This window comes from Astatotilapia calliptera, chromosome 14 (genome assembly GCF_964374335.1).
Source record: "Astatotilapia calliptera chromosome 14, fAstCal68.1, whole genome shotgun sequence".
Classification (NCBI taxonomy): domain Eukaryota; kingdom Metazoa; phylum Chordata; class Actinopteri; order Cichliformes; family Cichlidae; genus Astatotilapia; species Astatotilapia calliptera.
In genome coordinates this window covers 18,194,432-18,222,133 of record NC_137435.1, presented here as the reverse complement: position 1 = coordinate 18,222,133, position 27,702 = coordinate 18,194,432, and the positions used below count along the sequence as shown (strand labels likewise).

General features: G+C 40.2%; 1 protein-coding gene across 3 annotated transcripts in view; it reads right to left on the bottom strand.

Annotated features, from left to right (window-relative positions):
• rsrc1 (arginine/serine-rich coiled-coil 1) overlaps nt 1-27,702 on the bottom strand; it is a 126,514-nt gene that overhangs the window by 40,946 nt on the left and 57,866 nt on the right. For all 3 annotated transcript variants that reach the window (XM_080288708.1, XM_080288706.1, XM_026193065.2), the window contains exon 6: nt 23,946-23,997. In XM_080288708.1, coding sequence (XP_080144834.1) covers nt 23,946-23,997 — 52 coding nt within the window. The remainder of the gene's footprint in view (nt 1-23,945; nt 23,998-27,702) is intronic.

Here is a 27,702-nt window from a genome sequence, read left to right as displayed (position 1 = left end):
TTTGGCATTTTCTTGTGTTGAATGTAAAAATATAAATGGTCTTTCCAGGACACACTAATTAAAATTTCAGAACAATACATTTATCTTTTTCCAAGAAGCTGAAGATGATTACACTCTGTAAACTGACAATAATGACAGGATAAGTTTAACAATTTCAAAAAAGATTTATTCACCACAAACACAGAGAAACATCAGCTCAATGTTACGCTGTTATTCGTCAAGGTGAAGGCCTCAAACTGAATTACATGATCACCTGAACGTCCATGTGTCTAAATACAGTAGATACAGAGGCCTGCATTTAGCCTTTGTTACAGAAGAAGACTGGCACTGCCCACCAAATGACAGGTGTGATGCTATGGGCGTGTTGTCTCAAGTTGGAGAAGGCCCTATAATTTACTCCTGACAAGGCTTTTAAGAACAAACACGAATAATAGCTTTAAAGTAGAAACCAGGAAACTGTTAATGTGTGCGTGCTGGCTCCTGACAGCGAGCACAGCAAATATCCACCTTGTTTCTTTTTTTCCCCCCCAAACAGCAACACAGAGGAAATACAATCATCTGAGAATGCTAAACATGTGCAAAATGCTGAGAAGAATCAGCAAAATTTAGACGTTCCATTAGCATTCATAATCAGACATCTGAGCCATGTTTTCCTCCTGTTGCATCACAGTGCAAGAACCAAGTTAATCACCTCAATCTGACAGCGACACATATCAGTATCACTAGTGTGCATTTAATGAACCAAAATCCCAAATAGTTCTGCTTCACACAACACAGCTTGGCTGCATTTGTGCTCACTGGATGAGGGCTCTTTGTTGTGGTTAGAAAATTAGGTTTAACTCATTTTGTCGTTGAAAATCGGTAACAACACCAAAGATAGTTTGTATTAATCATTTGACCATTGCATTCGGGCAATCCTGTTTAAGCTTAAACCACTTAATCATGTTAATTAATAAAACAACCCTTTCCTAATAAGATAACACCAAACTTACATATATTAATGTGATGGATTGTGTGTAAGAAATTGAATTGTTTGGGGAAGACTTCAATTGCTTTGACTTAATATTCATAGTTATCCAAACAGCAGCAACTGTTGCAAGTTTGGAGAGAAGGCAGTGTAAGCCAAAAAGGGTATGATTTGTGTTTTCCACTCCATGTAACTACTACTGCTAGTACGAACGTTTCCCTGTTTCTGTTGATGTAACCCTTTGTGTGAGTTGATATTGATGTTCCTTCAAATATAATCCCCCCCCCCCCCCCGCCCTCAAAAAAGGGGGTAAAACACAGATAGAAGAATAAAACTGGCTTAGAACCACTAATTACATCAATGCTGAAAGGAAATCATTGATCAACGGTATTATGGGAAATTAAACTGCTCCCCAAAACTGGATCAAAGTGAATGAAGTGGCTTAGTGGGGTTTCACTTGGGCTCTACAGATGGGAACCAGGATTATCACCCCCAGACACACACACTCACACCAAAACACACATCATGATAGTGATGCTGTAGTATGTTACAGGCTCAAATGATGGACACATGTTTTCCAATGCTGTAGCCGTTCACACTTGCATGCAAACCAAATTTTGCTTGCTTTTATCAACATGCGCCTTCAATCAGTCCACGCTAAATCATCCAAACTCTGCAAAACCTCAAACTTTACATGCTCTGTCAACACAGTTACTTCAACACAATGATGCAAAGAAAAATAACTGTTTTAAAATGCAGGCCTGGGCTGGTGTGCACAGGCCTTCTGTGGGGTCGTCCACTGGGAGAATGAATAAAAGAAAGGGGCCCCTGCTGGTTCATCTATCCATTTATTAGTGCCCCTAGACCAAAGTAATCTGTTTCTCCCGTCCCAACAGCTTCACCACTGGCCCCTTAAGGGCGCCTGGCCTGCTGCTAAGAGACCTCTCTAAGTGTAATTAGTGGCTCCCAAAGCTGCAACACACATACAAAGAAATAATTCTGGTACTTTTCAGACCAATGATTAGATTTACGTGGCCTGCAGTTTTTCAGATATTTACTTGATTAAGAAAAGATTTCCTGATTTTGCCTACCACTCTAATAATAGATACATTGTGACAATATGTGTGATTCATGTACATGTAGCACCTAGAGGAGCTAAAAAAGAATCTACGTTTAAGCTTAAATACTTTACAGAAAGAGGGATATGACTGGGAATCTTTAACTTTTGCGTCTTCCCTATTTTGACTTTTGTATAGAAAGTGCACACCAACATGTGTGAGTAATACAGTACAACAACAGTTGGACACTTGGTCCCTTAACAACAGGAGAAGTCAAGGGTTAATAAGATGAAGGTATTAGAGCTGGCCTTCGCTTGAAGCAAACTAGTACTTAAGGGAGGCCAACTGTTTAAATGGAGGTAAGGGCTCACACTTTCCATTGGCTTATGGTCAGAAAGTTAGAGACACACTGATTGACCAGCCAGGGACTGGAACCATTTTCTACCATCTAGCTGATTTCTGGCCTAGATTGATTTCTGTTCAATTATGAGCCAGTCCGTTTTATGCATGAGCAACACGGGCACTGCAGCACACACACTCACAGTTTCATGCTAAAGTGTGTTTAGCATGGAAGCTAAGACATAATATTTGTGACAACAAACTTAATCAGGCATTTAATTCACCTTCACCCAGGAGAACAATGACATTTTAAAGAAGCTAACAAAGGCAAAGTGGCTAAAGTTAATGCTATCCAGCAGCCTCGGTATGAGCAAAGGATTAAAGCAGCTACAAGGACAATCATGTAGACGAGTGAAAAAGATAAAAGTGACACTGCAAAAACATGCAAGTAACTGACATTTTTTGCGTTACATAAATCAGTTGCACCTGCTTTTGTTCGGTAAGTTCAAATGTGTCAGGTAAAGGTGCGTGTACAGCTGCTCATTTTCAGTTGATTATTTGTAGCTATTTCCAGTAGCAGAGCATTTTCTTTTCTTTTCTTTTTTTAACATACTTAGTGCAGTTTTAGAAAATTTTACAGTTCCTCTAAAATAGTTGTTTGTTTGTTTGTTTGTTTTTTAATAAAAATAATATTTCATATTTTGTTGTATGTATTTGCTGTCGGTTATTTACTCCATCACTTTTAAACACTTGTCTAATAGCAAACTGTGTGGACATGATGACGACAATGGTAGGAGCTCTATTGTCAAAGAACCAACATAAATGGATAAATATTGATCTGATTAGTTCTGAAATCAGTCGGACCAATTTTGAAATAAACACCCTGAAAAATATTTAACCAACATGTACACTTCCAAATATGTAAGACATGAAAACAGAGCCCCTGAATACAATTTCTGCACCTAAAATGATGTGTCAATAAAAAAATCTGTGACTCACCTGTGGGATTATATGTTACCTAAGGCTTGTCCCTTACTGCCCAAGGGGTTCGCCACAGTAGATGGATCTGCATGTTTGATTTGGCATAGATTTTAAGCCAGATACCCTTCCTGATACAATCCTCTCATTTATCTGGGATTGGGACTGGGAGGACACAGGAAAGACGATGAGGAGGCAAGGTGGTGGAATGAGGGAGTACAGGAAAGTATTCCAAGGAAGAGGTTAGCAAAGAAAAAGTGGGATAGTTAGGGAGATGAAGAAGTAGACAGGAGGTGCGACATATAGCAAAGAGAGAGATGGAAAAGGCTCAGTGAGTTACTGTGTGAGAAAAAAAGACAGACAGGCAGAGAGCTGGAAAGCTGGAAAGGATGTGCAGCAGGTTAGTTTAAATAAAGGATAGAGATGGAAATGTATTAACAAGTGAAGATAGTGTGTTGAGAAGATGAACCATACCATGAAAATACGGAAAATGAATTGTTGAAGCTACGCTAGGAAGAGAGGTGATGATCAGCGAGCAGCAATAGGGCTTCATGCTAAGAAAGAGCACTACAGATGTGATGTTTGTTTTAAGAGTATTGATGAAAAAGTATTGGGATGGTATTGGCACTGTATCATTATGGATTTAGAGAAAGCTTATGCTAGGGTGATCAGTAGAACTTGAAATCAATGTGGAGACTAGAAAACCTTGAAATTGTTCTTAATACTTACGTTTTGGATATCTGTTTATAGCAATTAGTGTGCGACAAATAATGCTTTTATAATTAGATTTCACGTGGGAAACTTTGCACTTGTTCTAATACTGTATTTACTATGACAATGCGATTTATGAGTGGTGTTTTCATGGTCAGCAGTTAAAACATTATACCCCTTAAACCTTGTTCAGATTCAAAATCATGTGCATAAACATCCACTGATAAGAACATTTGGCTCAGTCAGTACTACCTCTCCAAAGGTAACCCCAAAACCACCTCAGTGGTTCCAGCAGCTGCAGGAAGTTACAGCAAAAATCTCTGAAAACTCAATAATGACACAGAGGAGCTCACACGGAAACACAGCAAGCAGCCACTTAGTACAAAGTTAGCTACATCAACTCCACTTGTACTTACATTGTGCCCCAATCTACTTACACTGGCAAATCCAGGGCTTACATTACGCAGAAATAAGCACTGGATATTGGCAGAATGGGCTTATCCAGTCATTGTTTTAACTGGGCTTTTCTGAGAGAATTTTCAGGCCTACTGTTTAAAAAAGAAAATATTGAGGACAAAAATAAAGTAGTCGTTGGCCACCGTCTTCAGGAGATGGAGTTCAGGGGATTCAGAGGGTGTTAAGATGATTTGGAGGCCTTTTCTCCTATCAGATCATCTAAAATGTAAGTGATTACACCGGTAATCAGCTGCAAGCCCACACTGGCACAGTCTGTGTTTAAGAGATAAAGGCAGAGAGAGTTAAGAATGAAGAGAGAGCCAGAAAATGAGAGACCTATGAGATACACAACGGAAAGAAAGAGGAGTAAGAAGGTGGCAGATTATTTCTCAATATTATCACACGCCAGGATGGCCATTCTCCCTCTACTTCAGCTTTCTCTCTCACACTCTTGCTATTCAGAGATTCATTTGTGCTTGGCCAAACAAATAGCTGACACTGGCTCATCAAAGCTTTGGATTGGCAGTCTGGGCCAAGTGGGGCTGTTGACAAGCGAGGGCAGTGAAAGCAGAGGAGGAGAGGAAAGAGCAAGACAGAAAGAGAAACAACAGAAATCCCTACTGTAATTCCCCAAACTGTAATCCACTGGGTTTAATGGCGTATGTGTGTGTGTGTGTGCGGGGATTATACATTTATCATCAGTGCTCATCCCTACTCTCATACCGTTGTGTGTGTGTGTGTTGGTGTGTATGACAGGAGAAAAGCCAACTTGTATAGAAGGCCCAACAATGCCAGTAGAGGGATTTAATCCCTCACGCTCTATCATATAACCACATATCTTGGCCAATTCAGAATAACAACTACCCCATTCAAGGTGGCTGATCCCACCGATTAGCCCTGAGATGGAGACAACCCCCAAAACACACACACACACACACACACACACACACACACACACACACACACACACACACACACACACACACACACACACACACACACACACACACACACACACACACACACACACACACACACACACACACACACACACAGATACTTTCCTCCGCATCTCTACCACAAGTCAAACATACTGCACATTTTGTCAAAAGTGAGGATCCCTCCCTCTTGCTACTGTGTGTCCATCAGTCTTTCACAACTCATCTGTTTCTCACTATTAGTAAACTGGTTCCAGAAGGAGTAATCAAGACTCCCATAAGCTTGTTGAAGTCCATAACCTCCATCAACTCAAGGTCAAAGGTTACACCTGGGTGTGTAAAACCCTGGCAGGTTTTTTAACGCAGAAAGGCGACTTAAAGGTTTGCTGCTGTTAGAAACAAGATTACACATTTAATTCACCAATGCAGCACAAACGATCTCAGATATAAAGATTGTATACAAACCTCTCTCTCTTTCTTACACACGGATTAGGTGTGTGTTTAGGTCTCCTTTAGAGACACAGGAAATCAGAGGTTTACAGTATTAGCAAAGCAGATTACAAAAATAGGTGACGCTAGTGAGGTTAACCCACATCTGCAGGACTTTCAAGCCAAACAGAGGCTTTGCTTGGCTCAGAATCGACATTTGGAGGGGAACTATACAAAGCACCGAGTATGATTGGTATGTACAGTAAATGCAAATAAGACTATCCCCTTATTAGACATCAGGCTACTTGATAAACAATAATGTGTAGAATGTTTCCTTGAATAAAAAGCCAAATTATTTTCATAACAACATTCAAGGAGGGAGGTTATGAGGGTGGATGAAAGCTTTTTGAAAGGGGCACCAAAAATCTTTCTATCCAGGGAAAAAACTGCATATTCAACTAGTGCGAAACACCCCAAAACACTTGTACTCGATTTATGCTTTTGTAGGGAATCTACTTCATAATTTGTGATTCGAGGAGAACCTCCTTTTCACCCTACGCCATAACCTGACCTGCACCTCCCAAGAAACGTAATTACACGTTAGGTTAACTCCGCCCACAATGATGGAATGGTGTGGAAAGTTGCGCTGTAAAGTTAAGAGGGGTTTCTGGCTCCGTTTTAAGTTAGGATGTAGATTTCCAGCAGAAGTCTATATCAAGCTTTAGAGACAGATTTACTAAGGAGTTGCACCAGCGCAAACTGGGCTTTAAAGCATTAAAAAAAATATACTGTCTGTATTAACAAAGAGCGTGCAATGACAAGATTGCGTGTACAAGGTGGGAACTCTGACAACTGACCCTGTTACATATGTATTACGGTTAAAATACAAGGAGAGGAAACCTAATTTGCTACATTTTGCAATTCACAATTTACTGCTAATTACGCCAATATTTTATGCCTAAAATAGGCATGTTTTATTTTTTTGTACTTAATATTAAAATGAACTGAATGCACATTTAAAAACAGCACAAAATTTGTAAACCCGTGAAAGTAATCACACCTATGAGCACTATTTGAGGATTGCACTTTTTAGTAAATAGCTTGAAGTAAGAATGAATCAACATAATAAGTATGAGTATCTGACCACCTGTGGTTGAATATTTTGAGTAGTTAGTGGAAAAGCCTTACTTGTTGATCAAAAGAGTGATCATTCATGCCTCTATGTTTAAGTATTTGGCAGATAATTTGTATTATACAGTAGCCAGTCGCCGGTTCACTGGTCAAAGCCAGCCAAAACTAGCACTGCCGCACACAAAACACTATCAAACAGTAAATCATGCCTTCATGAAGTGTGCAGTCTCCAGTTTTGGTTGAAACTGGTGATTAAATGTTGATTCAGGGAGTGAGAAGTATTTCTGTTCTTTAGTTGAACCTCGCTTAGTTCAACAGTGAGAAAAAACATAAAAACAGATAAAGAAATCTGCATTAGCAGAACAAGGATTTCTTACTGAAGCAAAAATTTTTACCTCCCTGAATCAAATCCTTTCCAAATGAAAACTGTACATCAGCACTTTGATGTGAAATTTATGCATTACTGCAGCAATCGGTTACTGGACTACAAAGTAGCGAAGACATCACTATAACCCCCCATTAGACACAACAACCAGAGCAGAGATTTGGACTCTAAGTAACCCTTTATATGTCACACTGAACCATGTTGCATCCTTTAAAATTCACGGGCTGTTTTTGCCCATTTACTCCTTCAAATTGAGGACTCAAGTTTAACTATGAAATGTAACCATCTAAATGTCCTGAGTGTTACTGAACTGTATATGATGACAAATGCCGAATAATGGTACAAGGAATACAAAATGCTGCATTAAACAAATAACTCAGTGGAACAAACTAAGTCCTAAACTTTAACCTGTTGAGTCGTTTGTCGATTTAGAAACATTAGCGGTGTAGGTGCTGAGACCAAAGCATCCTTGGCCGTCGTGACCTCTCAGCTATGCGACTGTCGCTTAAACCCCTGGGCCATTTGGGGATTTTGAATGTGGCGTCTAGATAGCTAAAACATGTCCATAAAGCTGCAGCTCAAGATTGCTTTCCTTTGAGTATGAACAGAGCTGATCGCATCAATCTCTGCTCTGGAGCTCTGCGGCTCGGATTGGCTTCGGCTTTTGTCCACTGGCTCTAAAAGGACATGAATCAAACTGAGGGAGACAGATTAGCCTTTGGTAACAAGGGATAATGTTCAGCACATCAGAAAAACATACTTTCACCATCAGCAGATACAGGCCCAGACATCTTTCTTTTAAGCTAACACACTCTAATTCATGGCACGCTGACACTCACACAAATATTCATACACTCAACATGTGTCCTGCAGATGTAGTAGCTATGAAACAAGGCCCTGTTCTCTGTGTGTATATGAGAGAAAGTGCGAGGGGGAAAGAGAGCAAGAGAAACAGAGAGAGAGACAAGAAATACCTGAAGAATGCAAATATATGAGGGGAAGAAAGAAGGGAAATTAAATGAACATTAATTCTCCCACAGCAATTCCCTCTTCTGAGCACGAGGAGATGAAAGAGCAGTAATGCACTTTCTGATATTTATTTCTCCTTAAACACAAGGCTGGAGTTCTGTTCTGGTACACTGGGCCTTGCTTGAGAGGATAGGGGCACCCAGGGGCCCCTTAGTGCCTGGTTTACTAATTAGACTTAAATATGCAAGATTGAGCCAATTGAGGATTAATTAACTGTTTATTTCTCTTCACTCCTTCTACTGGACCCACTAGACTTGGGTAGGATGAGCATAAGAAGGAGCGCTGGGTGTGGCTGCTTGGACAAGTGAGCAGTTTAGATGAGTGCGTGTATGGGTGTGCGAGGCCCACTGTAAATAGTGTGGCGGTAATGCCTTTTTGAACGAGTGTGGGTGGATGTCTCTGTCATCGGCCACACAGTGGAGAGCTGTTCAAGTTGTTATGTCTGCGTGTGGATTGCAAATGACTACAAGGCGGTGGCATGAGGGGACAGTAAGGGAAAACCTGAGGAGCAGCTGTAGCTGAAATATGATGAGTAGCTAAAAAAAGAGCGTCAGAGGAAGAAAGACAGGAAAAACAAAAAAAAAAACCCTCTATATATAGATGTGGGTGACACGACAACAGAGGAGCGAGACAGAAGCATGTAAAAGGATACAGGAGAGAGAACTAATAAGGTGAGTGTGTGTGTGTCAGTTGGGATTGTTGTAGCAGCACAATCTGTACACAATTAGGTCTCCATTAGAAGTTTAAAACAACTCATGACTTCCATCTGTTCCTGAGGCCTGGAACGTGAGATTGGAGACGACAGGTGTCTAAATGTTTATCAGCCATGCTGCATTTATTCCTGTGTCTCTGAGTTAGGAGGAAAAATGACCCACACTAATCTAATTCAAACTAACATTCACTTTGGAAGGTTGCTGGTGTGGCAGGAATAAAACACATGATGTTCAAAACCACTCCAGTCGGTACAGTATGAACATTGGCATGTGCTATTTAACTCCTCAGCCTCGTGAGAATAAACACATGCGCACATGCTGATGCATCAATCTTACAAAATGAAGTCAAAATACGTAGCTAACACTTAGAAAGTCAGGGTGTTAAAAAGATGTTGCTGCCCATTTAGCTACAAATCTGAAATCAGCAGAAGAAATAAGCAGGTAGTACATGCAGCGACCTTTGGCTAATAACATTCAGCTGAATGGCAGGGAGAAAACGGTTAAGTGTACACTTAAGCATCTGAGCAATTTGAAAATCTCTGTTGGTGGAAACTCCATGGAAAAGTACAGTAAGCTACACAATGTAAGATTCCCAACTTATGACTGCACCACTATACTTTACACAGTAAAGTCACATTTCAAGCATGTGACTAGATTCCTGCTAATCAGATCTTTTTCAAGTTCAGGCAACACATACAAAGGTTACACACTTTATTTGCCCTTCAGCTCCTGTGGTTAGATTTGAACACACAATCTGAAAAAAGTACCAAGGCTGACCTTTGATTTGAGATGGTTTTATGTCAGTAGTAGAAGAATTGTATGAGAAACAGTGATCGTCTTGAATTTCCCATTTTACATCATTAAGTTATTTATAAAATAGTTTCCCTTGCTGCAGTGCTACTGTTGAAAGAAGGGGGCAGTAAAGCACCTACAACACCATGAAACAACAAGAAGAGAAGAACGACATGCTAATAAAGATCAGGCCTCAAACTGACAAAGTGTGCAAGTAAAATCAGGAAAAACATGCAAAGCCAGCCAACGACAGCTGTTAAAAAGATCTGGGTGGAGGACTAAACACAGGCGAGCTCCAGCACAAACAGTGCCAGGTAAAGCTAGCATGCTGCAAGTCTGCCACAGCCAATACGTGGTCATTTGAGAGCAGCAAAGCCAATCCTAAGAAAAAGTAACAGACTTTCAAACGCAATACCCAAATACAAAAGTATAAAAGTATTCGGAAACGTGGCTATTCAATGTTTCTGAAGCAGATTCTTCTTGCATCATTATTTTCTACTAATTCACATTGATATTCAATTTGCATGAGTATATATGAGATGAATGCACACGAAAAGGAGATGATGCAAAAAAAAATAAAAATCTCACAGGTATTAAAGTTTTGCAAAATCAAAAGAAACCAAGAATACTTTAATCTGCATGTATTCGTTTTCTTAGTCATATGTATGTCCAGTACATCATCACAGTAGTTGTTGCAGTATGGCAAGAGTGCTCAGGCGTTAACAATTTGCTTTTAGAATGATTTAATATAAAATGTATCTAAAATTAAACAAATAAAATACACAAACATAACCGCTCTTACAGTAAACATTCACCACTGCCTGTAATGATGTTTTCCTCCTAAATTAAAAGCAATGCAAAAAAATTGCAATTTATTTGAAATTATTTTAAGTTTAGAAAAAATGAAAGAAGAAACTACAAGAAAAAAGATAAACAGACAAAAATAATGTTCAGTTATTTTCATGCAGTAAACAACATTTTAACAGATTTAGCTAGATTTTGTGTTTTATAGAATAAAATCTGAAGCTGGGTCATTTAACAGGAGCAGCAAATGAAAGTGAATAACAGACAGCAGCTAACTGTAGGCATTAAGCTTGACATAATTTAATTGGTCCTGAGTCGGGATGTAAACATAAATACCAATGACAATCTTCAAAGTCGATTATATCGCGACAAGTTTTTTTTTTATCGGTGTGTCCCGCAGGACCTCGGCCATTAATCCACGAGCTACATCATAATCTCCCTCTGCTGGCCATTAAACCCCCTACCTTTTCCTGATCTGTAAAATCAGCCCCTTTCCTTGATACACCTCCACATTTTGGTCCCCTGGGGGAAGCCGTTGCTCACTGTTGAGGAGTTTTACACCGATTTGTTGCCAATTTGTTGCTTTCCAGAGGAAAAAAGTAAATGTAATAATGAGGGGGGAGAAATTCATTAAACATGCAGAAAATACTTTTCAAGAACAAGAAAAAGATTCACGGGGATGTTCGTGCGGCGCATAATCATGCCTCTGTCTGCTTGGCCCGCGACTGCATAAAACATTGAATCTGGGGATGAACACGTTCTGCTGCTTTGGACCCTCTTCCTCTAAACACTCCATCCCCACTCCTTATTTTCCTCCCTCCCAAATCCCTCTATCTTCCTTTCTATCCCCCCCCCCTCTCTCGAGATCTTTCTCTGCGACTGCCAGAAACTACAATCATAAAATTATTAAAATGCTGTTTGGCTGCCATTAATCAGTAATGGTGATAAATCCTTGTGTGGGAAGTGACAGAGCATTAGTTACATACCTCTTGGCCTCAAAGACAGAGAGTAATGAGCCACGAGCCGGACCGGGTCAATCATAAACTCATCAAATGCGTCATTTAATTTCTTCATTTAGACAAACACAATTTGTTTATGGGAAAGATATCAGGTGTTGTGGAATGAGAAACAGCGCTGAAACGCTGGTACATTAATCAGGGCTTGATTACACGCGACTCTGCGGTTGTTTATCCTAATTTCATTCATTTCCATCAACAAAGCAAACACAGACGAACACAGCCATTAGTGATGGTTGGGGATGGCACAATTACAGCCTCGTATTAAATAAAGTGATGATGAATGGTCCAATACAAACTAAAACAAAGGGGTTTTTATTACTTCAATTCCATCCCAGCCTCGCCTTCCTGTGTGTGTGTGTGTGTCTGTGAAGCTTCGCCGGTGTGAAAGGAGAGAAGCTGTTTCAAATTTATTACCAGAGGAGGACATATTGATGAGAGAAAAAGAAAAGGGAAAAATAAAAAAAACTTTGGCTGTTGGTTGCATATGATAACAAAGGACAGCGTTATATACAGCAAATCCTCTGTTACTGCTTCTAATTGAAATCGGTGGGTGAGCTTGTTACAGAAGCAGCTCAACCCCAGAAAGTGACACACAGACACATGCATTTATCGATACACACACAAACACTAGTTTAGCATAAACTCGAGTGTACACGTACCCCCAAACAACCCCCCTACACAAGCTGATAAAGATGAAAAAACTAACAGCAAAGTTGGATATTTTTCTTGATCATGTAAAGCTTCAAGAAGCTCAACCAGCACGTCTGCGGCTTGTTGATGCCGGCTTGCGAAAAGCTACAGAACCGCACGCAGTGTTTTTCTCCAAACCACTCACTGTTAGCCATAACAACACCCGACACCTCCTTTAAATATAGCTGTAAAATTAGCCATGTGTAATTGTATAATGCTGCACTCGTTTCAACAATATCATAATTATGCACTTGCGTGATTTGTAAACCTCTCACAGAGCAGAGGCACATTCTGGGGAGTACAGTAGATACTCAGTTTCTTGCCTGCAGCCATGAAAACACAACTTGTTTTTACACTTTTACATATTAAATGAGATATAATTTGTTTGTTTGTGAGCTTTGGAGGCGCTGGTAGGCAGATTCGGTTACATTTACACAAAGCTTGACTAGCATTTGCTTGGATTTACATTTGTCATTTCCTGTGACTCAGTCATGCAGGACTGTAGCACAACAGCTGAGGCTCTACATGCTGGCATGAAGAGATGCTAAATTTGAGCTTAACAAGCTCTGGAGTTTTTGCCACTGATAAATAATAATGGATTGCATTTATATAGCCCTTTTCGGGACCCCTCAAAGCGCTTTACAATACCACTATTCATTCACTCTCACATTCATACACTGGTGAAGACAAGCTACAGTTGTAGCCACAGCTGCCCTGGGGCAGACTGACATCACCAGTAGGCGGTAGGTGAAGTGTCTTGCCCAAGGACACAACTACCGAGACTGTCCGAGGTTGCCGGGGCTTGAACCGGCAACCTTCCGATTACAAGGCGAACACCCAACTCTTGAGCCACCTTAGTTCCTCTAGCCTGTATATGTATTCATCCATATTGAGACAGCTCCTGAATAAATGTCTTTCTTCTCCTAAGATCTCAGTCACAAATGTCTAGAGACCAGTCGGCAAACTCCTGGCAACCGCCAGTTGCTGTGGGAAAATATGCATTTCTAAACCAGTCCTTGAGCGTCTGCTTGAGGTTGTTGCAATAAAAACTTGCTTCCATCATGGGAGACAGAGTTGTCTGCACTTGCCAACAACTAACAAGTCTCTAGCAATGTGTGACTGGAGCCCAACTTACAGTTTAGATTAGATTTAAGTGACATCAAACAACCCTTGACGCTTGTTCCTTTGACCTGTGCTAGTTATCGAATGCACTGTTACCCAGTCTTGGAAACAGCCACTGTAGACATGTCTGCCTTCTCTTAATCTAATTCAGCAATATTTCCTTCCACTAATCATGACACTGTTAAACATAAAACCATGCTGTAAGCTGTTTCAGCCATTTTCTTTTCACTGACAAATCATATCAGCCGGGTTTCGAATCTACTTTTGATGACGATACAAACATTAAAGTATCTCCAAAACGGGACATTTAACCAAAACAATCTACATGGATAAATACCATTACAGGCCAGAGGAAAAATAATACACCTTATCTATTCAATTACCAAAACGGCTATCAAAAGAATGCAGCTGGATGTGTGCAGAATCCAAGGTTGTTTCAGCCTCCCATCCGAACATTCATTCAGCCATTTTCTGTATCTGCTTATTTGTATTCACGGTCACAGTTGGGCTGCGGCTTGCACTGGGCAGAAGGCAGCGAAACATCACAAACACACATTCGGGCCTATGAGCGTTTTTTAATTTCAAACACACCTCACCTATGAACCTTTTCTGGCCTGTGATACGAGACCGGCCGAGGCTACAGACAGGCTACACGTCGGTCCAACTGGACAGTTTTGTTGCCGATTCAGATCACACAAATAACCTGCATGAAATTTCAACACAGCCGATCTTCATTTAAACAATTATGCTCATTCCAAAGTTGGAATGACGACTAGAAAAAAAAGCGGTTGAATATTTCCATGTGAAAATTGGAGAGTGTTAAAATCTGACTCTATATATATATATATATATATATATATATATATATATATATATATATATATATATATATATATATATATATATATATATATATATATATATATATATATATATATATATATATATATATATATACACACATGATTCATCAAATGGCAAATGCTTAGTAACATGGTGATGTTATTAATGACATCACAGAGTTTGTTTCTCTTCAGTTCATAGCAGAGGGGGAGGGGGTTTGCAGGTAAAGTACTTTTCAAAAACCCAGCACGCATGTAGAGCCACGTTGCCGAAGTAGCACTATCCCACTCTGCATAAATTCACTGAGACCAACAATCATGATTAACAACCACGGCTACTGGAACAGCCAAAACACGATTGCATTTCTGGCATAATTGTATGGCCCCGGCCTTAACATGAAGAATAGTGTGTCACAGGGTGGAAATTATTCCAAATCACGAAAGCAGGAATGCACAGGTCAACACTTTGCTGCAATCTATTTATGTCTAATCCAGGGCCAATTGGACAGCTACATCTATTAAACGCCTGCAGAAATATATACAAACACAAAGTGAGGAGATGGGGTGATCCTAAAAACCAAATGATATCACAGTACGACCTGCTAAAAGATTCACCTCTCCACCGTCTTCCCTTGCAAGAAGAAAAAAAAATGCCCTAGACACAAAATCTTTTGCAGCAATACCTTTCACATGGTGAGAATTGCAGTACTGCTGCTACACACGGTCTTTACTCTTTCCTTCTAATCTTTCTCTCACGCTCTGCATTCTTTGCATTCAGCCTCCCTTCTCCACCATCTTCCAAAAAAAGCCCTGAATGCCTGCCAGTGGTCCAAGGTAATTAAATTACTTAGCAAAGTTTACTTAACAGTAAATGGTTAGCAAAATTTAAGGTGATTGCAAATTTGCTTTCATTTCACTTCAATGGCTGGCCTGTTTAAGGCTCGTCTGCAAATAATTAGCACATACATTTGCATCAAAATCGTTTAAACCATATGTTGCAAAATTATGGAAAACAGCAAATTAAAAATATTCCTTTTCTGTTATGGAAATGCCTACATGTTGAGAGGAGAGAAAGAGAGAGTTAGAGCGGGAGGGAGGAGGGAAAGATATCACCATGTGTCTCCAAACACCAACAACAAGGAGGGGAGAAAAAGTAAAGGAGGAGGAAGGAGGGTGCAATAATGATTCAGTTTGGATTTGAACACACTCATAACGATCTTTTTCAAGAGCTCACCAGATGCTGTTTGAAATCTGCCCACAGAAGAAAAACAAAGCTTTCCTCAATCTCTTACTCTCTTTCTCTCTCTCTCACACACACACACACACACACACACACACACACAAAGAATCAGAGAACTTCCTCTAAGTGGCTCTGTCTGGTACAGTATATACTACTCCCTAAGGCAGGGCAAGGAAAGCTGTACATTAATTTGACAAGTAGTATCGACAACCTGAACCCTCAGTATCACAGAGAAGGATAAGTAAGGCTAAAATAAGTGACAATAAATAAAGGCGATTGTGGACCCCAGCATCCAAATAACCTAATATTTTCTCAACTAATGAAGTAATTATTTAGTCAGTACAATTCCAGAAAGTAAAAGAAGAAAACCTCAAATGTTTTGTCCAACCCACACCCTCCTCAAACCGAAAAATATTGAATATATAATGATGTTAAGATAGAAAAACGCAGCAAATCTCCATGTTTTGAAAGCTTTAACCAGCATGTGTTTCACGTCAATAAACAGAGTTATAAAAATAATTGACAAGTGACTATCTGCTGATCCATTCGTCAGTTAATCTCCTCTGTAGCCAATTATTTTTAGTTACCGCTGCACCTACCAGTTATTTGCATGACGGGTTTGTTGAAAATATTGTTTGATTAAATGTTTGACAACAAAATATTGACAACTTGTAAAAAATGTCCACAGTTAGCAAGGGGTGCAAACTGACAAAGAAATGACTCAAAAAACCAGCGTAGATTCCTGTTTAAAGACTGCACTGATAATCAAAAAAGCTCCAGATACATTTTACTTAAATAAACGATTAATACAGTGTATGTATACCTTTTAATTTAAAAAAATATAATAATTAAAGCGCAATAAAAACAATGAATAAGATGAAAATGTTACACAAAGCTCTGGACCGATTGATGAAGAGCTTCCTGTTAAAATAAGTGCGGTTGATAGAAGTTGATAAACTTATTGTAGAGGAGCAGTCACGAGGACCAAATTCTTCTCAAAATCCTTAAATGCTTATTCTTTAAAGGTGGAGAGAACTCATCATTTAGCCAAAGTTAAGACTGCATTCGCGTTTTGCAGTGTTGCTGTTGAATTTTTGCCGTAGCTTTAATGTTAAATCAGATAAACTGTTCCCGTACCATGGCAATGCAGGAAAAGCAAGAAAGCAGGACATGAAAAAGCGTAGGATGCAGTTGGACCTGCGTTTATTATACCCATAAAACAAACCAAAAATCAATTGGCACATAAACCTCGTATCCGTGCAGTCATTTGCTCAATCATACCCCCTCCCCACGACTGACAGATGCCTGACCTGAAAGACTTCCTATTGAAAATAGAGATTACTCGTAAGTATAGATGAACGCACATCCAGTTCTTTTTAAAATTCACACACACCCTTAAAATGTGCACTTCTTTCGAGGGGGTTTTGTGGATGCTCACTATATGGTATAGTTTTTAAAGTGAGCTTGACAAACCCTTCCACCGATCACATGGTTATCAGTGTGTGTTAGGGGCTGTTTGTTAAAAATCTTATTCAGGTATCGGGGTCTTGTATAAGTGCAGGCCCCATACTCACTCTCTCTCGCTCCCTCTGCCTCAGAGACATAATTACGAGTGTTGACTGGAACAGTGAGGTAATGGCACATAAATCCAGCTGATCAATGGTTACGGAGACTAAATTACAGGACACTCTTGTCCCATTATCCTCTCAGAGGACAACAGGAGATGCATTCCTGCAGAGATGCAAAGGAGATTTCTGCTGCAGTTGTGTAATTGTTTCCTTTATTTGAATACGCTGGAAGCAATGTTGTTACCTTTCTAGCTTTATGATCACACTAACAGGAAACCAAACTGTATATCAAACTACACTCTCTGTAATTCCACTAAACGAATACAATGTTATAGTAAGGCTTTTAAAACATGAGCAAATATCACTTAAGAAGCTATTCTTTGACCAAACTTTTATTGTTAAATTAGGAAAGCAAAACATGACTGTTATAACAAGAGAGTAAATTACAAAAAGCATAGAGTGTTGTCTTTAAATCAAACCATTATGTATAATTGCTTATAATGTTTTAAACCAAGAGATTCCCTGATTCTGATTGCAGAGCACCCTAGTAATAGTAAACGGGCATACATTTAGACTGAATGCGAGCGAAGGGGAACGTGTAGTTAGGAGTTATTACAGGGTAATTCCCTTGTGTTTTTACAGAGAAAATCCCCTTTGAAATGAAGGTCATCACTTGTGTTTGTGACAATCATTTCAGTCATGTCATACAAAGAGTGTTGCCACAACTGGAGTGACAGCAAGGTGATGAAGATGGATAATGCGATAACTACAATTCGCCGCCTAACAAATCCTGTGCTGCAATCGCGTGCAGATTGCTCAATCTAAGTAGATGGCAATAACAGTAGAGATAATAAAAAACGAAGAAAGACCAAGTTTATAAAGAAAAGGTATGTATTTGAGTGAGGCAACAAAAAAAAAAAAAAAGAAAAGAAAAAAGGACTGGGTCTCGCCTCCATCGCCCAGTCCCCGTCACCTCTTATTCTATCAGAACAAAGGGCGGCAGCCTCCTAAATGCGGCGCATTAGCCCTTTAGTTCCAGAGGGGGTAAGGTGACACCCTCCATGTATGTGGTCTGTTCAGCACACATCTGTCAGGGCCTAAGGGGGTGGGCAGGAGGGGGTGGGAGGGACAGCAGGACCTAGACGCACAAGGAAGACGGAGGAAAGAAGGAGAAAGCTCAAGAAAAAGGGTGTGTGTGTTTTTGGGAACCCTGCTGTGACCAAGAAGCCTAATACCCTGTATTTACTCTGGATGAATTAGTCCTATCGTATGATGCTGCTAAGCTTCGCTGATCACGCAACGCTTTGCGTCTTCAGTAAAAGACACGCAAACCCAAACAGAAGAGACTGAGACACTTCAACAGACAAGCTGATAAAAATAAATAAATGTGCACCTTCGTACCCTGGTAGCAGCGGTAGTGATATTTGTTAAAACTGAATTAAACATGTAATGCTGAACGACTGGTCTCTGAGACTTCAACAGGACTTGTTCTCCGTCTCGCCTCTTAATTTCATTTTAGTTTTTACAGAACGCCATTAAAAGCAAACGTAAACACGGGATTTCAACTGACATGAACAGATATCAACAGTGAATTTATCAGTTACTCTTACTGACTCAATAAATCAAGATTTGTCCTTGTTAAAAATAATGCTACTTGACTTGGAATGTAACATAATTTCATAAAAAGGCAATAAGTTTCAGAATAATTAGTATGAAGAATCTGGACTACATTTAAACTTGACCCGACTGGTGATGAACAGTCCAGTCAAGTTTACTTGACGCACTATTACTGATGAAAGTTGGAGCTTTTTTTTCCTAATCAAAGCTGTATTTTTTAAAAAAGAGGCATCGATACAAAACAGCTGCAAATTTGAGCCTTTTGTATTTCAATATGACACATGTGCACGAACACTGCTTACAATCAAAAAGTACATTGGCCAGACATTCAAATACATATGTCTTATTATTCCTTATTAATGTTAAGTGTTAGGTGTTTTCATTATAACTTAAGCTATGGAGTTATATATTTTCATTATAACTCCATAGCTTAAGTTGAAAACTGAAACAATGCTCGGTTTTTCAGCTAGGTGTTAAACTGACAGAAGAAGTTAATTCAGACCAGTGAAGCCCTTCCAAGTTCAAGCCTCTGATGAGATCTTAAGGATTGTTTGTTTTGCTGCTGTCAAAGGTTCAAATGGAGGGAAGAAGGAGGTTTTGATGACCCTTGGCCCTCAGGTCCTAAGTGGGTGTTCTGCAAACACTCCCTATTGACATGTGGATAAGGAGAGGCCCGCTGCTGAGCACAGTACTTATGTTCATTTGAGTGGAAATGGACACTGCTATGAAAAGAGCCAAGAACCAAGCAAGTGGCTGAAAGGAACAAGAGTATTAGATATAGTAAGGGTGTCATGGTTGCTGTGTGTCTGAATGGAGGTATGTATGGATCGAATAAAGTGGTTTCTTTTGTGTTTGTCAGCTTTGAAAACAACAAGGCTCCTATACTTCTTATTTATGTGTGATTTATGACGACTCAGTATGTCGCTCAAGAGACGTACTTATGAATCAGGGGAGAGAAATAAGTTGTGCTGAAATCCAAATGAATCAAACATATGGAGGGTGTCACACAGTGTTACTTTGGCCTCTATGTAAATTGTACACTGCCCAAATAAATCCAGATGAACTTCCAGAAATGACAGCCTTCCAAAAAGTTTTTCCGTTTTCTGTCTCATACATTTTTTGATAATCCACACTAGGGAAAAGCAAGCACTATATAATAATATATAATAACAATAATAATGAAAAAAAAAATGCTTTAAATGGCGTATATCATAAACAAGATACAGAAAAGGTTTCTCTTTATATATTTTGGAACGATGAATCACATTCAGAATGTAATAAATAAAATGTCTGCATCCTGCTATGATGCAACATTTACTATAAATTCTATGTGCATAAGAATTATTACATATATAAATATTGAAATTTTGATCAGTACCTTATTATTGATTAAATTATGATAAGCAAGTTTGGTATGGAAATACGGGGTGTACTCTGTGAGTGTGTGTGTAGGTGTGTGCGTGTTTGATATGTAGGCCAAGCAGGAAGTGACCCATAAACATATCCATCCAGCTCTTTCATTGGGGGCCAGTGTTGCCCTCCTCATCCCGCTCCACACACACACACACACACACACACACACACACACACACACACACACACACACACACACACACACACACACACACACACACACACACACACACACACACACACACACACACACACACACACACACTCTCAAAGCCCCTAGTGAGCGCTAAGCAGGCCAGCGGGCCAGCCGAGGGGGCTCATTACAGGTCCACAGAGCCCCCCAACACAAAGGCCTGAGCCGCTTTAGCCATGGGATGATCTGCTCTCTACTGACTAGAGAGAGTCCATAGACGGACAAAAGGAGGGAGGGGAGGGAGGGGATGGAGAAAAAGAGGTGAAGGAGAGCAGAGATGAGGAGAGGAGAGGAGAGCCGCGGGCTTTAAGGATGTCAGGAGACCCCGAGAGAGAAAGCCTGGCGGGCGCTCAGAGAGGAACGGAGAGAAGGAGGAGGAGGAAGCTTAAGCTCCACGGCTACGTCAGGACATTAACATTCACACAACCTCCCAACATCTGCTGCTTCCTTCTCGCCTTCCATCCCTATCTCCCTCTACCCGCTAACAACGCTGGAACAAAGACGGTGAGGCAGAATGAGCGGACAGATAGACGGAGAGAAGAGAAGCAAAAATGGGGAGAGCAAGGAGAGATATGAGCCAGATGAATTAAGAAGATTTGGCAGCAAGAGACTTAGCAGCTGCAAGTTCAGAGGATTTTAGAAGTAAAACTAAAAAAAAAAAAAAAAGACATCCCTAATAATTGTAATTATACAAATGTGATGAAATTACCAAGGGCACACTGACTAAAACTGAGGGCAAAAAGCTGAAAATAAATCTGAAATAAAAACAATTATAAAAGTATTAAATATAAAGCATTTCATCAAGTTAAAACCGTTTGCCTATTTGTATTTTATTATGGGTCTTTATGAGTGACATGATCACCCGAAGACCTGATACAGGCCAGGCTCGGCTCTATGGTGGAGACAGTTTCTGACTGAGCCATAAAACTGTTCTTCTGGAAGCCTCCAGGAAAGAGAGGAAAAGCAGAGACATGTCCAGCGCATTAAACCCTCTCCTTTAGTCCTGCGTCTGGCCCTGAGCCTGTGTCTGCACCAGTGTGACCCAATGCACTCAAAGCCACATGCTCAATTTTATGATGCTTCACCGCCATTAGTACAACATTAGCCTTGAGGTGGCAGTGCAACGAGCTGGGCCTATACAAGAATACGCATAAGAAAAAGAGAGAACTCAAATATTTCTAAACTAGTTCCCATTCTTTAACAAAATAAATGTTAAAAATCACCAATCCTCACATGTAAACTATGCCAATTTAACATATGATGGAGTATGTAAGATATGGCTCCGAAAGTTAAAGTTCAACTGAGTGAAATCACATCAAGGGATGGCAGTGTTGTTCTGTGGCCTACGGCGAGGGTGAACAAGTCTTAAGTGAGCTAAGTATGTGGCTGGCGGGTGCTTTATAGATGATGTATAGATGCTTCGTTCTTTCATATATTTCCTGTGGTGAAATTAGAGCCCTGTTCTGAAGTGCTGTGTGTGTGTGTGTGTGTGTGTGTGTGTGTGTGTGTGTGTGTGTGTGTGTGTGTGTGTGTGTGTGTGTGTGTATGACTGTAAACATGAAGACATCTTTCTCCACAGTCAATCTCTGCCTGTCACATCTGGCTCGCAACTCTACCCCTCGAATACACACTGGAATATATACACCGTGTACATGGTGACATCTATGACTTATGTACTGGGAGGAGTGTTTGAAATTAAGCTGCAGTGAATATGGGCCCAGAAGCACTCAAAGTGGAGAGTGTGTGTGTGTGTGTGTGTGTGTGTGTGTGTGTGTGTGTGTGTGTGTGTGTGTGTGTGTGTGTGTGTGTGTGTATTTGTCTGTGTGTGTGAGAGGTAGTTGTAATGTATGTGGGGAGGGTTGCTTTGACTCTGTGCAGAGGAAAACAACCATGAAACCCATTCAGGTTCACAGTGGAGAGAGACAAGAGACTGTGGCTTAATCCCAAAAGGTTTAGCAGTCCAGCTGGAAAACGTGTTTAAAATCTTTTTATTTTTTTAATTTAACATATTTATCACTGCATGTAAAAGTGGTCACCTGTTGGTTTCTTGACTACGGTCTCGAAGCCTTGAGTTTGGCATTTTAGTCAATTATAGTTTTCTTTGGGAGCTGCAAATGGCCAAATTTGGAAGTGAGGGTGGCTCCGACGCTATCACCTAGTGCTAATTTGCTGGGTTAGTAAGGTGGACAGACCGTATGAGTGCATTGCAAAGACATAGTTAGCTACTTTCTTGACCAATTCCAATTTTTGAGAATGCTAAACATTGGTGAAGCCGCCCAGTGGCTACCTATAAGTACTAGCACAACTATTACAGTAACTAGAATTTCACCCACTGAAGGCACTGCAATCGACTTGGCCAACATGGGAAAGTAGCACATTTAACCAATCAAAACACTCAGCTGTGACTTTAATATGTAGCTACATCAAAAAGGGTGCCACACTATTTCATTTAAATGAATTGGCACAAATAATAATTTTACAGTGCACAGGTTTCATCAGGTCCCACTCACACAAACCGAGAGACAAGTTGGCAACCACCGAGCAATCACTGAGCAACCACCAGTTGTGAGGGAAAACTGTGTAGTGGTTGGTGGATTCTGCTACTGCTGCCTATTGCTGAGTGAAATGAGATGAAAAGTTTTTATTTCACCCAAATCATTCTTGTGATTGTTTTTGTCGCTAGCAGATTGCCACAAGTGCCAGTGTTTGCATGGAAGACAACAACTTGTCTGCAAACTGTTGCCAACTACTTGTGGAGCAGTTGAAAAACTACAAAAACTGTGACACAAACCAGAAACAGAGAACACTCGCCTTACAACTGTGCCACACTGCTCCGGTCAAGACATGTTAAACTTTTATTTTGAAGGCAAATGCTTGACTTCGAGTCTTTGCAGACAAGTCTGCATCTTCCATGCAATCTATGGTCGAATGTGACAATCTGCAACCAGTGCAATCTAGCTTTCAAGAACATATACCTCTTCACAATCATTTTCAACTAGCAACTGCCAGCAACCAAGTTGGGGAACACACATTTTTTTCTCACTGGGTGACGGATGGTTACCAGATGGTTGCTAACTGGTCTCTAGGACTCCTACAGGGAAGAGTCAGTGGTAATCTCAAGAAATGATCAATAATCACTTTAAAATAAAAATAACAACAGCAACAAAAAAGAATGTTGCGTTGTTTTTCTGAACACATTACTGTAAATAATTTGTAAATCCACTGCTTTAGTGTTTAACCTTAAGTACTATCAAAGGGTTATTTGTCTTTCAATTAATAAAAGGGAGACTGACAGTGGACCGACCGACCTATACTGACATCCCTAGACTGATGAGTTACAGTGACAGAAAATACCCACTTCTGCATAGAAATTACTGTACTGTACTGTCAGACTACAGATGTGCAGCACTGCAAAGTATTTTTACATACTTCCACAAAGTCCCGACATGAGGGCGCAACATTTCTGAGCCACGCTGTGACAAAAATAAAAACATTAATATTATCCACTTACCCGCAGCCTGCAGGACCAAATGCATTCGAACCTTAGCCTGCTCTGCTGGAGTCTGCAGAAGAGTGACAGACAAAGAGATATTGAAATGAAAAAAATCAGACAGCAACATGATATTTTAATTGTTGGATTTTGTTATTTTAAATGGTTTATTGGTAAAGGCCAGCTACAGATTAGCTGGTAGACTGAGTGTGCTTGAGGTCATTTTTAGCACTTGTTGACACAAAAGCTTCCAAATGTAATTTTTTTTATAAAGAAGAAAAAAGAAAAAAAAGATGATCCACCTTTCACTTTGGCACCCTGCTGCCTGACACATGACAAAGCACAGTTTGCGACAGGACCAACGGCAGCCACACTTACAAAATGTCATCTATGTAATTTAGCTCGAAAACTGCTGTGTCCCTTAGGCCAACAAAATATTTTACCCACGATAATCTTTAACTGCAACCATTAGAGTGAATGTTCCCGTAAACTGTCCTCATAGAGCACCAAGGGACAACTTCACCAAGCTACTAGGCCTCGTCATCTATAAAAATGCTGCTAGTGGAGAAAAAAAATAAAAAAAGAATGAAATGAAATAAAACAGAAAGCAGCATCTCTGACACACCAGGGAGAATCAATGAGTAAAAGATGAAGAGAAATTTAGAGACAAAGAAAGAGAGAGAGGGTAGGAGAGAAAACAAAAGCTGCTGTAACAAGTCTTTGGAGAGTTGGATAAGAGGGCACGGAGAGCACATTTTACAAAGATCACAGCCAAAGACTCAACATATTCCCCCTTCCTAGTGTGTGTGTGTGTGTGTGTGTGTGTGTGTGTGTGTGTGTGTGTGTGTGTGTGCATCAGAAACATTTAGCGGGCATGAACGGGCGAGGGCCTTGTGCTTTGACAGCTGTATTGGGAAGCACATCCCTTTTCTTTTTTTTTTTTCCCATGACATGGCCTCAAAAGGGTCTTGCTGCAATTCCAATATCACTGCTATTAGATTTGAGGGTCTTAATTGTCAAGCAAGAATGATGGCTACGACAGGGCACGAGCTATAAAAGGCGAAGCGCGATGCAGATTGCTCTCAGAGGTGTTTTGGCGCTGCCGTGGCAAAGCGGCCCTTGTTACCATGCAGCGGCAGAGACTGTGTGTAGGATTAGAGAGAAATTAAATGCTAATGGGGATGGGATCTGAATCCGCTGCCTGGGAGCATCATTTAGACGACAGGGCCGGGGCGTCGCTGACAGGCAGCGCTTCCTCCCTCCACCTCCTCCTCCAACAGACAACCCAGCTCTTCCTCCCATCCTTCCATCTCATGACTCCCCACGCAAAACACAAAAAATCAGATTTATCAAACTGTAAACTTGTCACTTTGTAAAAACGTCACTTTTCGGTGGCAGTCGGGGAAATATAATGACCCCCTTTAATGTAGTGATGTCAGGGTGCTGTATCCTAGATGGTACACACATCAAGGCATGACTGACACTGAGACATACGTAATGCAACATGGATGTGTGCTGACATGGCGGATCACACGTACTGACTGGCACTGCTTGACAGTCAAAATTATGAAGCGCTATTATAAGAAGAGGAAAAACACTTGAGGCCTTCATTCACACAAAAATGTATGTATACACACACACACACACACACACAAACACTCTACCTACCTTCACAAAAAAGGGATTATACCATAATTTGTCTAATTTCTCGTCCTTTTTCAGCAGCTTCACATTCAGGTTTTGAACCCAGTTTAAAGGCACAATTATGACAAAGTAATCAGTCCTGCTACAACCAGCCACATAACGCAATAACACATCACTGCTTAACTATCCTGATCATTGTGTGCTACGCAATCATCTTAGTTACAGTTTATTACAACGCCCACTCCGTAATTACATTAGCCTTTGTTTACATTGGCCGTAAGGCATGTGCAAGTCCATGCATCCTAAATGCGCACGCACGCACACACAAACACACACACACTTCCAACAGTTCCTCAAGGGGTAATGAAACACTGAATCACACTACTGCTGCTACTGTACGCGTTCTCTGTAAGGGCTGAAACTCCCAAGCAATTCTTACAACATTAACCAGTAAAGTGAAAACAACTATTTCCTAATAACAACAACAATGATTGGATTGAGGCCAGAGGGGTGAAGCGTGTTTCCAAGTTTTAGCAGAGAGAATGAAAGCAGTTTTCTCCTCAGAGTCACGCATGGTTTGAGTTTCGCTTTAAATAAATGCAGAACAACAAGGGAGGGGGGGAAAGCATCTTTAAAAAAGCTGCGCTCCCCGAAGTACTAAATGAAGCGTGACAGAGTAACACTCTAATTAATATCAAGTTATCATCACAAGTAATGTAAAAGGTACTCAGAAGTCAGCTAACAAACATACACACATGCCCAAAATTGCATGTTTTTTGCTTCACAACTAACTCTTTATTTTTCACTCTAATTCACACACGCACGCCTGCTCCCTCTGTGTGTAATTCATTAGTAAACAATAAAAAGGCGTTAATTGTGTTCCCCAGAGGCAGATCTGAGCTCCCCCCACTGGGAGAGAGGCACCCGCTGCATCTGAAGTGGCTTTGCCCCTCAATTAGAACTGCGCCTTTCCCCACGTGCACAAACAAACACGAGACACCGGGAGGAGGACTGTGTGTGTGTAGGGAAGTAATGTGACTTGGAAATGAGCAGTGCTTTCCTTGTAGAGGTTTTAGATTATCACACTGTGAGAAAAAGGGAGAATGGCACAGGAAAAAAAATGAGACAGGGAACAAGAAGTTGTGCTTTCTTTATGGTTCTGGAAATATAGAAGATCAAATGAAGGGGAGTGTTAAGAAGGGGGGAAAAAATTTAAAAGAGGAAGAATATAGACATATAGGAGGCCAAAGACAAATTAGAAAAAATATAAATACTTTTAATGATGTTATATTAGCAAGCACTTACACGCCATACCACTAACAGCTTGAGAAGAATGCAGATCTGCTCATTCAGAGCCATCAAAGAAGTGTCTTTCTGAAGCACACTGTGGACAAGAAAAGCTGAAAGAAACCCTCCAATTAACTGACCAGCACCTTTACCAATAAACCTCCAGGCACCTTAAAACCACAATTATATTCCAATAGAACTTTTTCATATGATTTTCATTGAATCATATTGCATCCTGAAAAGTTTTCTGGTGTTCCAAATACGGACCATCGGCAGACAAGGTGAAGAGATAACTGTCAAAGAGGGGCATACAGACGTACTAATATGTACTTTTGACATTAATTTCAAAGGAATTTTTTTGGCTTGTACTTCATTATAAAATAAAAACTGACAGATCTAGTACCATTCAGTTTTTCTATTATTTATTTTTAAATTCTGCCTATTTTTTCTTCTTTCCACACATCTGGCGAATTGCTTGAGCATGTAAACAGTGCTTATGTGCAAGCCCTGTTTGTCAAAATCTGCAGTATTTCAGTTAGTTATCAGTTAAATATTAAATGTGTGTCCTGCTATGGATCCCTCTAAGTGTTGTATGTATGACAATGAAAAATCCAGTTATGCACGTATGGAGTAGGTAATATTATTAACATCATAGATATCACATTTTTCCTCTTTTTCGCTATCAAGCTGTAAAGAAACAACTTAAAAAACACACACACACACATTCGTCTATCATAAAAGAATCTGCTCTTATTAGTTTGACAACACTGTGGCACCCACACCCTCTAGAAAATTCTTGTTCCAAATGTAACAGGAAGTCCAGTGTGCTCAAAGCAGCTTGCACGCT